At 65.0% G+C, this 11,435-nt stretch overlaps 2 protein-coding genes across 4 annotated transcripts in view; one reads left to right on the plus strand and one right to left on the minus strand.

Annotated features, from left to right (window-relative positions):
• The window catches only part of SMG6 (SMG6 nonsense mediated mRNA decay factor), a 104,653-nt gene extending 98,956 nt beyond the window's left edge, over positions 1-5,697 (plus strand). For both annotated transcript variants that reach the window (XM_058854057.1, XM_058854058.1), the window contains exons 17-19: positions 1,584-1,795; positions 2,040-2,121; positions 3,637-5,697. In XM_058854057.1, coding sequence (XP_058710040.1) covers positions 1,584-1,795; positions 2,040-2,121; positions 3,637-3,767 — 425 coding nt within the window. In that variant the 3' untranslated portion in view covers positions 3,768-5,697. The remainder of the gene's footprint in view (positions 1-1,583; positions 1,796-2,039; positions 2,122-3,636) is intronic.
• Positions 5,698-5,975: 278 nt separating this feature from the next.
• Positions 5,976-10,450, minus strand: HIC1 (HIC ZBTB transcriptional repressor 1). Of its 2 annotated transcripts, none has more exons than XM_058854059.1 (2): positions 10,104-10,450; positions 5,976-9,426 (listed from the first exon to the last, which is right to left on the minus strand). In XM_058854059.1, the coding sequence occupies exons 1-2, from the start codon at positions 10,153-10,155 to the stop codon at positions 7,481-7,483; spliced, it is 1,998 nt and encodes a 665-aa protein (XP_058710042.1). In that variant the 5' UTR covers positions 10,156-10,450; the 3' UTR covers positions 5,976-7,480. The 2 variants fall into 2 exon arrangements, with proteins under 2 accessions (XP_058710042.1, XP_058710043.1); XM_058854060.1 differs by lacking the exon at positions 10,104-10,450 and adding an exon at positions 9,768-9,857.
• Positions 10,451-11,435: the final 985 nt, after the last annotated feature.

The raw sequence follows: 11,435 nt of genomic DNA on the forward strand, positions 1-11,435 counted from the left end.
TCCCAGGGATGCAGCAAGGGGTTAAGCACTTGGCTTCTTGTTGGGTTTGTTTCTCTTGCTCTTTAACCTGCTCTGTGCTCCTTGAGCCTGACCCCGCCATGGAGAAGCCAGGCCTGGTGCAGAAGCACAAACAAGCCTCCCCTTTGAAGCCTGTTTAGCTTGGAAGCAGGAAGGCGGATTTCGGGAGGGAATACCAGCTTTTCCTGTTTGATGTTCCGTTCTTGCACGGCTCCCCCCACCCCGGGCCCAGCCATGCATTGTGTGGAAATGGCAGCATCAGGTCGGTAGCAAGAAGAGTCTCCAGCCAGGGAAGAGCAAAGCAGCTCCACGCAGATTTAATTGGAATACCCAGACAGTGAGTGCCAGTCTCACCATGGAACAGAGCGATCACGCAGGCTCCCCGGGCAGTGATTCACAGCACTGGGGAGAGGCCTCAGACCCCGAGCTCTCTCCCCGAACCCCCCAAGGAATGCATAGTTCCCACTTGAACTCAGGACTTGGCTCCAAGCTCGGAAACAATCTTCAGAAATGAAGCCATGGCTCAAACACACACACACACACACACACACACACACACACACACACACAGAGCGCGCGGAGGCTCCCTCGCGCACACGTGCACACCAGCTCCGTGCACACGCAGCCCCGTGCACCAGCACAACCAGGGGACACTTGTTTGCACATCTGGATGCACATTTGTGTGCCCAGCCCTGGTGCCAGCTGTGAGGCCGGGCATACAAGGGTGTGTCCAGATGTGCTCACGAGCCTCATTTCTCGCGCACACAGAGCAGCTCTTCAGTAGCCCCGGCACCCAAGGGCCGGTCCCTGCTGGAGCTCTGGGGTCCCTTGGGCTCATCAGGCTGGAGCAGCTGGAATTCCCAACCACTTGGCAGCAGTACAAGAGGTTCCAGTCAAGGTGAACAGGCTGGGAATCCACCTGGATTCCAAGCTCATCTCGAGGCAGGACAGATGCGCAAAGCCAGATGGCTGAGGTGTTGAAAGGAGCGTGTTCCTTGCCAGGAGCACGGGGTGGTGGCTTCAAGTGGGAAAACAGGCCTGGGATTTGTGTGGGAAATAGTGCCAGGGTGGGAACTGCCTGCTTCCTGTTCCCATGTGCAGCCCTGCAGTCAGACAGTGCAGAGCCAGGCAGTGCCACAGGGGCAGGAGGCACAGTGCCACCGGCCATCGCTGTGCTCGGAGATAGAGGAGCAGGATGCAGGAGTTCAGGGTTTCCTGACACCCCCGGGCACGGACATGACACAGGAGTGTGGGGTGGGAGGCACAGCGATGCTCCCCAGTGTTTGGCAGAGCAGAACCAGTTGCCCCCACCAGTTCATTGTGGGGGTGAGGTGCCTGCGCTCTCGGGGCCGAGCCAGGTGACCCACGGAGGTGGAAGGCAGGAAAGCTTTTCCAGACCCGCAGCCAAGTCCAGGAGCACAGGGACACTGCAGCAGCTGAACCCAGATTTCCTGAGCCAGCTCCCAGTGCCCCGGCCCTGAGGCCTTGGCAACTTGCGTGCTCCAGCAGCAGGTCACGGGAGCACCTTGTCCCATAGTAACTGTACCTCCTCTTCCTGTTTGAAGTGATAAACGAGCTGGATGGCCTGGCCAAGGGCCCAGAGATGGAGCACCGGGCTGCAGGCTATGCCCGCCAAGTGCAGGAGAGAGCCAGGAAGTCCATCGAGTTCCTGGAGGAGAGATTTGAGAGCCGGGACAACTGTTTGAGGGCTCTGACCAGCCGAGGCAACGAGCTGGAGTCCATCTCCTTCCGCAGTGAAGACACCACTGGCCAGCAGGTAAGGGGCATCCTGGGCTCTTTGCCACCACCTCCTCGGGGAAAACCAGGGACCCTGAGCTCTGGGCAGGGGTTGGCTCTGTGCCCCCACTTTGCAGGTGGCTGAGCAGGCCCTCGTGTCTCAGCTTGGGGCAGCCCTGCTCTCGCTGAGCTCTGCTGGGGCGTCTCGAGGCTGTGCCACAGTCAGGGTCGGGGGGAGTGTAAAGTTTTCCCTGCCAGGGGTAACCTTGCCCTTTCTTTTCCAGGGAAACAACGATGACCTGATTCTGTCCTGCTGCCTCCACTATTGTAATGACAAGGCCAAGGATTTCATGCCCTCCAACAAAGGTGGGACATCCTCACATCCTCTTTGTCCCTTCTCTCTCGTATTCCACGGTCTCCTCCCATTTCTCTTTCATGGCCCTTGGATCTCTTCCCTCCTGCATTTTGCCTCTTTCAACACCAAGGTGCCACCTCCTGCCTCCGGTCAGCCCCAGGCTGGGGCCCTCCCACCTCATTGCCAAATGTCACCTCACGGCACCTTGAGGATGCCCCGGCCTGTGACAAACCCACCATAAACATCCACAGAGCCATTTTTGTGGTGACAGAGGGCCAGAAAATGCCTCCTCCCCACAACCCCTGATGCCTTCTGTCCAGGATTCTTTTTCCCCTGGATTCCTGGTTGGCACCAGCCATGTGTGCTGGGACCAGACAGCCTCCAGGCCGTTGCCAGGGCGGCAGGGATGGGAATCGCATCAGCAGCTGCCCAAGAAATCAACCCGCATTTGTCAGCACGAATTCTTAGCAGCTTAACTTGTCAGATTCACAGAGAAACCGTCACCAAATGTTTATGTGCAAATGATGCTGAATTTTGAAATCATGTGGATTATGGGGAATGGGGCCTGACAAGCTGACAGCCTCTGGTTTGTAACAAGGAGGCGCGTCACCGGCTCGGGGCAGAGGATGTTTATTGTTACACATTTCTTAAAGTGTCCGCGCAAAACCTCCCGGTCCCACTTGAGGCAGCTCTCAGTCCCTGGCCTGCCTTCCCACTGAGCCCTAATTCCCTTCCTTCCAGCACAGGGTGCTCGCCCTCCATCCCCAGCCCCGACACCGTGACCATAGCCCACGTTCCTGGCCACCCTCCCCTTCCCCTCGTCCTGCTGCTCCCTGCGCAGCCAATCTGGGCCCATGTTGGGCTCCCATAAACTCTGTTTTTTCCATTCCCGTCCTGGCTCGGAGGCACTGTGTTTCCTGTGCTCATAGGAACAGTACTCTGGTCACAGGACCCAGCTGCTTACACATACCCCATATGCTTCCCCTGCCTCGCACACACGTAAGCGTGGCTCCCACATCCCAGCCCGGCGCGTTGCGTGCGGGGCAGCTCATCCATCTGGGGGCAAGATCCCTTCTCTTCTTTCTCAGGCATCAACTCTCAGTGTCTGTCTGAGCCCCAGCCAGAAATGCTTCGGTGTCAATGGCGACTCCAAAAAAGCTCCGCAAAAAATAAGGGGTGGCTTTAGATCTTATAATGAGATCAACAGAATAATAGCACCAGCTTCCTGCTGGAGCCAGGGTCGCAGGCCGTCTTCCTGGCCTGAGTCAGGCAGGGACCTCCTCTTCCCAGCCTCTGGCCAGTCCACCAGCCCCATGGGCAGTGGGCAGCGATGACAAATCATCCGTGGGCAGCGCAGAGAGGGGAGCAGATGGACTTTGGGGTCAAGGCCCACCAGGAAGCTTGGCAAGGAGCAGGAAGCTGGGAGCTGGGAGCTGAGGGAGGGTAGGGGAACACACCGTGGGATGTGTGGAAGGCCTGGGGCAGGTCTGAGCTTCACTGTGCTCTGTGTGTGTGTCTCGTTGCAGACGATCCCATCCGTTTGCTCAGGGAAGTGGTTTTGCTGACGGACGACCGGAACCTGCGAGTGAAAGCTCTGACCCGCAACGTGCCGGTGCGGGACATCCCCACCTTCCTCAAGTGGGCTCAGGAGGGCTGAGGGGACCAAGCGGGGCCCAGGGCCCCTGAGCGAGTCACGCAGCCCCTGACGGTGGGAGCCCGGCTCCAGCGGCAGCCTCGCCGCGCCGCCACCGCCGCCAGCCCACCACGAACAATAAACGCCACGTCTTCAACCCACCCCAGAATGGCCGTGCTGCGAAGGGCCCCCCGAGGGCAGACCAGCCGGGAAGGTCATTGCTGTGGATGGTTCACGTGGAGGCTGGGCTGTTGAGGGTCCCGCCAGCCTTTGGGCAGTGCCAGCACGGAGCTGGAGAGCCCCGCTGGCGAGGGAAGCTTTGGGTGAGCCCTGTGCTGGATCACCACCAGCCTTTTGCTTGGTTTGCTTGGGTGCAGAGAGCTCGAGTCACGCCTTGGTGGCTCCTTGGGTTTGTAGGCTGCGTAGGGCGGAGATCGGGGACACGCCAGCACAGACTTTGGGATTGCTTAGTCCAGCCTGTGCCCCTTGGAGAGACCGTGGACTTTAAGGGCAGGTTTCCCTCTGCCCCAGCCTGTTTGTCCTGCATGGCCAGACAGCCCCATGTCCCCATGCCCTTCCCCACCGTGTGCTGCCCCATGCAGGAGTGCTGCTTGCAGAGGGGTTTCTTCTCTCCGTGGTGCAGGGTTTGCTTGTTGAGTTTCATTTTTTCAGTGTAGGTTAGTTTTCAGGTGTGTGCCCTTGCCTGCTTTGCTGGGGGAGGCTTTGAACAACCCCACAGCTGCTTTGTCCTGATCCTCTGCCCACCCCAGCCATTACTTGCCCCTCCCCTTCTCCCCCAAACCCCTTAGTCCTACCCTGCTACCTTTAGGCATGCTTTTGACCTAAGTGTGAGGCTAACAAAATTCTCCAAGGACCCCAGGACCAGCTGTCCCACGGGTACTTTGTGTCTTCACATTGCCACAGTCCCCTCTTCCATGTGGGATCTGGCTTCTGCCTATGGCTGCAGTCAGAGAGAACCACAGAAACGCTCAGCCCCAGTGTTTGCCTAGCTGAGAGGGTCCATGGGTGGAGCCATTGCCTCGTCCCTGGGTCATTTTGCACTTGGATTTGGGGTTGGGGTGCTGCTAAGCCTTCCACACCCCACGTTGTCCCATCACCAAGTGTCCCATCCCCAGTGACACACCAGACACAGAAGCTAAGAGGGAGCATTAACCCCTGAACCAGAACCCCTGGAGCTCTGTCAAGTCCCAGTCCCATGAGCTGAGGGTGGGAGCAACCACCCAAGGCCACCCCTGGTCCCCGCTGGGGCGCCGCGGCCGTGGGAGGGAAGTGTCAGAGGTGGTGGAGGAAGCAGCAGGACAGAGCCCAGCGTTTTCCTTTCCTGTGTGGGTGGCTCGGAGCCGGTGTCTGCATCAGGAAGCGCAGTTACCCCCGTGCCAGCTGCCCAGCCCCACAGCCAGGGCCAGCAGCAGGGTCAGAGCCTCGGCAGCACGATGGACACGGGGCTGTGCTGGATAACCCGTGCCAGGGCAGTGCCCAGCCTGCAGCACCGGGCACAGGGGCTGTGCTGCAGGGCCCACAGAGACTTTGGGGTGCCCACGGCTGCTGTGGGGCACACGGAGCCATTGGCACAGCACCCACGCCCCGGTTCCTTGGCCACAGCCGTGCTGGCTGCCAGCTTTGCAGAGACTTCGCCTTCTCCTCCGTGCCGGGTGTGTTTCAGTGTTTGTTTTCTTACGGTGCTGCCCCAGCGCTGCTTTCCGAGGCCCTTCCCGAGGTACCAGAGGGGCCTGCAGTTCTGCCAGACGTGTCACAGGCTCAGCCATGGGACAGTTTTGGTGCCACCAGACCAGCTGGCACAACGGCAAGCAGAGCTTGAGCGCCTGGGGCCATCCCTGCCAGGCTGCTGGGAGCCCTTGTCTTGGGGCAGCGCCCACCTTTGGGTTGTTAATTTGGTTTTAATAATTTTTAGTATTAAACATGTGTCAGTGCAGCGTGGTGTGTCATTTGCTGTCAGTGCACGAGTTGCTGCTGAGGTTGGGGTGGGGGACACCAGGGGGGGACAGCAGTGGGACATGTAAGGATGACAGCAGCTCTGTCCCACCTGCATCTGCTGCTGCCCCCCAGCTGAAGGGGTCTGGGCAAACCAGGTGCACAACAAAACCCTTTGGGTCCCCTCCCTGCAGCTCTGCACCCACAGATGCCCCCCGGGGGCTCAGCATCAGCCCTGCACCAGCCAGGCCCTTCCACAGAGAAGAACGCGAAGCCAGGCGTGTTAATGTCACTTTATTGCTCATTCCGTTTCGACTATAGAAAAAAAAAGGGCGAGAAGCCCGTGTACAAATTGGACGTGATACAGGGGGGGCCGGGGCCCCGCTGGGCGCTGCCAGCTGTGCTTCGGGTGCTGCCACCGCCGCCAGTCACCCCACGGCAGCTCCGGGGGACACCGCCGGCCCTGGGGGACCGGGACAGCCCCGGGGTGCTCGGGGGGCAGCTGGGCAGGAGCGGCCAGCTCAGGCTAAGGCACAGTGGCTGCGAGGCCGGGGGCAGTCGCTGCTGGCGGCCGCCCGGAGCCTCGTGTGCAAAGGAGAGGAGGGGGCTCAGGATGGGGGAGAAGCTTCACATTAGCCCCAACGGAGGGGTCAGGGCACGGGCCGGGGGGGTCCAGGCTGGGGGGACTTTGCCCACACCGAGCAGAAGGTGGGAGGGGGTGCGGCGGTGGCAGAAGGTGCCCGAGGGGAACTCGGCCCCAGGTCACCTGCACCCCCTGGGATCTGCCCCACAGCCCCCTCCCGCAGCCCCTGCCCACCTCCCGTAGCTGACAAACCAGAGACCGCTTTGTCTTTGTCGTGGACCCCCCGGCCCGGCCCGGCCGCGCTGGAGACGGGCGTCTTTGGCAAAAAATAAAAAAATAAAAAATGAATCAAGGCCGAGTGGCCGCCCGAGGGCGAATCCGCCGGGTCCGGGGGCTGGCCCGGGTGCCCCGGGCATCCCTGATGGCGAAGCAGGGCCCAAGGGCTCAGTCTGGGACAGGCCCTGCCCCACCTCCCAAAAACACGGGGAGCAGCCGACTGAGCCCCTGCGCTCGGGAAGGGAGGTCAGTGCTTGTTCCGGGGCGAGGAGCATCGCTATCGCCCGGCCTCCCCAGCACGGACGTGACCGCCGCTCCCCGTCCCTTGCCCGCCGCTCAGACCCCACCGTCCCCCTCGCTCAGTCCGTCCCCGAGCCCCCGGCGCGGCCCGGGGGGTGCCCGGGCACAGACCCCGAGCCCAGCGCCGGCCGCTCCCGCTCGGCACCGGCCGCGACGGACGCGCTACTCACGGCCCGCGGCGGTCGGGGAGGCACAGTCCGGGTCCCGTGGCGGCCAAGCCGAGCGCCGGCGGGTCCCACCGCGGGGCCGGAGCCCGGGGGCAGCCCTGAGGTAAGGAGCGGGCTCATGTCCTCCAAAGCCTCGGGGCGCAGCCCGGCCTCACAGCTTGTGCGTCGCTGCCGCCCGGTGCCGCGGTCCCGGCACCCCCCCACGGCAAGGGGCGGACGTGCCGCGGGGTCAGTCCCTGATTTATCGGCTTCTCCCGGGCAGGCCGGGCCGCTGCTCGAGGGACACGCCGTCCGTCCATCCCGGAGCAGCTCTCATGGGACCTTCGCTACGAGCGAGTTCTCCGGGACCGTCGGCAGCGCCAGGGGACGAGCACCCACCACCTCTCGCCCCCCCCCAGCTCCACACGGGGCAGCGAGGGGAGCCCAGCGGCCCCCCCGGCCCCCCGGCCAGGCCGGTGCTAGGGGGGCGAGTATCGCTCTATGGTCCGGGCGGCCTCGGTGTGGAGGTGCGGAGCCTGCGCCAGCACCTCGGCCGCCTTGTCCTGACTCAGCCCCAGGTGCTCAGCCGTGAACTTGGCCAGGGGGTAGAGGCTCTCCATGGCCTTGGGGTCGCTGAGGAAGTGCGAGGTGTGGGAGAGCAGCTCGGCCGCCTTCTCCTGCTTGAGCCCCAGCTGGTCGGCGGTGAGTCGGGCCATGGCATAGACGCTGTCGGGGAAGTCCAGCTTGGCTTTGCCGTCGGGGCCGGCCGTGTGCATCTTCATGTGGCTGATGAGGTTGCGCTGCTGGGCGAACTTCCCGCCGCACACCTGGCACTCGTAGGGCTTCTCGCCCGAGTGGATGCGCATGTGCTCGGTCAGGCGGTACTGGCGGGTGAAGCGCATCCCGCAGGCGTCGCAGGCGAAGGGCTTCAGGCCGAGGTGGCTGCGCATGTGGCGGGTCATGGTGCCGCGTTGCGTGAACTTCTTGCCGCAGATGGTGCAGGGGTAGGGGCGCGTCAGCCAGTGCGTCTTCTCGTGCTGCCGCAGAGTGGCCGGGTCCTTGTAGGACTTGTCGCAGGAGGAGCAGCGGTAAGGCCGCAAGATGTCACCCAGCCCTGGGCCACCTTTGTCCAGGAAGGGCACGGCCTGCTCGGCCGCCGCCTTGTGATAGAGCTCCTCTTCGTTGTGGGCCTCCACGTGGGCGTTGAGCTGCTCGGAGCTGGGGAAGCCCTTGCCGCAGGGGATGCAGACGTACAGGTTGTCACCCAGGCTCTCCGGCTCGTAGCCCAGGTGGTTGCAGTAGCGGTCCAGCGCGTCGCCGGGCGAGGGCCCCTCGCTGCTGCCCGTCTCCTCGCTCGTGCTGTTATCGGGCTCCAGGTCGTTGCTCTCCACGCTGGGGTAGCGGGGCTGCGGCGCCGCGGGCGGCGATTCGGCCTTCTCCTCCCGCTCCAGCTCCTTCTCCGCCTCCCCCTCGTCCAGGTAGGGGCCCAGGGGCTCGTGCTTCATCCAGCGGTACATCAGCTCCCGCCCATCAGCTCGGGGCAGCGGGGGCTCGGCGCAGGGCGGCGTGCTGCGGAAGGGGTCGGGGGCGTGGGGATGCCCCCCCGGCTCACCGCCCGGCGGGGAGTCCTTGTAGGCAGCGACGTGGCTGCCCAGGAGGCCGGCGCTGACGGGGGGACTGTCGTGCCGTGGGGGCAGCGAGGGCTCGCGGGGCTCGCTGGGCAGCAGGCGGTCGGTGGGCAGGAGCTGGGCAGAGGGGCCGGTGGGGCTCTTCTTGGAGAGGTCGAGGCCGCAGGGCGGCGAGCAGTGGCGCTCGGGCGGGCACAGCCCGTGGGGGTGCAGCGGGGCTCCCTGGGCGGCCGAGGCGTACAGCTCCCCGCACTGCGTGTTGAGCGGCGCCGCCGGCTCCACGGGCGGCAGGTCCACGGGCCGCGGTGTCCCCGAGTAGCAAGCCTGGATGACCGGCGTGGCGGCCCGCAGCCCGCGGCCCAGCTTGTAGGGCGCGTAGCCCCCGCGCAGGTGGCAGTACTTGCCGCTGCGCTTCAGCTTCTTCTTGCAAAGGGCCACCAAGCCGGGGATCTGGAGGTAGCTGGCGGCAGCCAGCACAGCACCCAGGCTCTGCTCGCTGCCCGGCTCGCACTCGGCCAGGCGGCCGGTGTAGATGAAGTCGAGGATGAGGCGGAAGATGCCGGGGCTCACCATCTCATGGTCCAGGTTGAGCAGGTTGTCGTGGACCACCAGCGACTTGAGGTAGGCGCTGCTGGCGGCCAGGATGTTCTTGTGCGCTCGGAAAAGCGCGTTCTGCACCACGATGATCACGTCGCACAGGAAGCCCTTGGTGCGCTGCGTGTTCAGCTGCAGCAGCAGCTGCCGCGAGTGGCTCGGCACCTCCATGGCGTCCAGCATCCCGCTCCTCGCCCGCCGCCCTGCAACACACCGGCCGCCCCGTCAGTGCCGTGCCCGGCCCCACATGGCCACCGCAACGCGCGGGGGGCTCGACGTGCGCGCCCGGGGCTTCACCCGCGCGTGGGTGGGGGGCGTGGGGGGGTCGGGTCTCAGCCCCACGCACCTCCGCGTCCCGGCCGCTCTGCGCGCCCGCCCGCCCGGTGCCACCGCTTATATGGGGGCTCGTTTCTCGGCGGCTCGGGGGGGCGGGAGGGGGGCGAAAACCCCCGGAGGGTTTTGGAGAAAGTGACATCACCCGCCGCCGCCGCCAGTGCCGCGCCCCGACCCCGCCAGCCCCGGGATCCCGCGACCCCGCGCCCACCTGCCGGGGGAGCGCGGGGGGGGACACCCCGACCCGGTGCCCGCCCGCCGATCCCCGCCGCTGTCCCGCTCCCCGCCGCGCCTCCCCGCTTCTTATGCGCCGCGGTCCCGGGAGGCGGCCGGCCGGACCCCCCGGGCGCCCCCCGCCCCCGTTTCCTCTCCCCCCCTCGAGGTGAGCGGGGGAACGATTGGGGGTGTGGGGGGGAGCGGGACCTCCCCTCCCGCCTCCGTTCCGGTGCCGGTGCCCCCCGCCCAGGTGCGTAAAGCCAAGCGCCCGCGGAGCTGCTTTTTCGGCTGATTTCCCCCGTACTTCGGGGTGTTCTCCCCCTCCTTTTACCTGGGCGTCCGGTGGCCTCCGCCAGCCAGCTGAGGTCTCGGTGAACTCTCATGGCTCAGCCCCGGGGGGGCCGCCGCCGGTTGCTGCTCCCCTCCACCCTCCTCTTCCTCTGCTGCTTCTCTTCCTCCATACCCCGCGCTCCCGGCCGGTCCTACGGAACGGGAGGAGGAGGAAGAGGAGGAGGTGGCTGTGGAAGAAGCAGCAGCGGTTCCTCGGGGTTCCCGACGCCGCCAGCTCGGAGGTGAAACCCGGGCTGCGAACTCCCCCTGACCCCGGCCTGAACTCCGAGCAGCGCCGCTGGCTGTTAAAGGGACGGCGGGAGGTTTTCCTCCTCCCATCCCCGGGCGGGGCACTGACAAGCCGGGCCCCCCCCCCCCTCCTTTACACACCCCTCCCTCCCCATCCCGGTCTCCTCCTCCTCCTCCCAGCCCGGTTTTTCCCTCCTCTCGATCTTCTCCCGCCGCGCCCCGACCGCCCCCTCGGGGGTCTCTCTCCTTGGGCCGTCGCTCTTTGCCCGGGGACACCGCGGGTGGGGCCGGCAGCCCCAAAGAGGGGGGGTCCCGGGGTGTCCCCGGGCAAAGGGCGATGTGTCCCCCCCGTCGGTACCGCTCGTAGGGCGCCATCTAGCGGTTCCCGGTGCGCTGCACCCCGCCCGTTACCGGCGGCCGCTCCTCCCCGCGCAGGTGGGACCCGACGGGGCGGACGGTGCTGGGGAACTATAAAGTCGAGGGGTTTTGCTTGCCGCCCCACCCTAGGGATGGATGCTGATACACAGAGAGGGGTGGCACCCATCGGCTGGGGAGGCTGGAGCGGGTGGTGTCATTTTGGGGTGCAGAGGGTGGAACATCGTGTCCGATGAGTGGAGATGATGGGGGAAAGGGCTCTGGGAAGCAGGGAGGGAAGGCAGACGGCCCTAATGTGCTGGTGAGGGGGGAGAGCAGAAAGCGGGAGGGGCGCGCAGCGCTGGAGCCCAGATGTGCGGTGGCGGTGGCTCGGGGTGGGCTGGGGGCTTGCGGTGGTTTGGGATGAGGAGGAGGGGGAGGCAGAGCCACGTTTTCCTCGGCTTCATCCCTCCAGCCGTGCCTGAAAAGGCTGCTGGGCTAGGGGTGCAGCATGGGGTACCCCCCTTGGCGCGGGGGGAGCCGCCTCTCGCTTCACACTTTCACTTCTCCTTTCTCACAGCCGCAGCCTCTTGCACAACCTTCTGGTACAGCAAAGCATCGTGATGGGCTTCCCCAGGCCGGCTGCTAATCCTGGGGTGTCCCGCTGGCACCCCCTGACCGGAGCAGGGCACCCCGAGCAGTGGCCATCCCTCCCACTTGGGCTCTTGGG

This window comes from Poecile atricapillus, chromosome 21, assembly GCF_030490865.1.
Source record: "Poecile atricapillus isolate bPoeAtr1 chromosome 21, bPoeAtr1.hap1, whole genome shotgun sequence".
NCBI classification, from domain to species: domain Eukaryota; kingdom Metazoa; phylum Chordata; class Aves; order Passeriformes; family Paridae; genus Poecile; species Poecile atricapillus.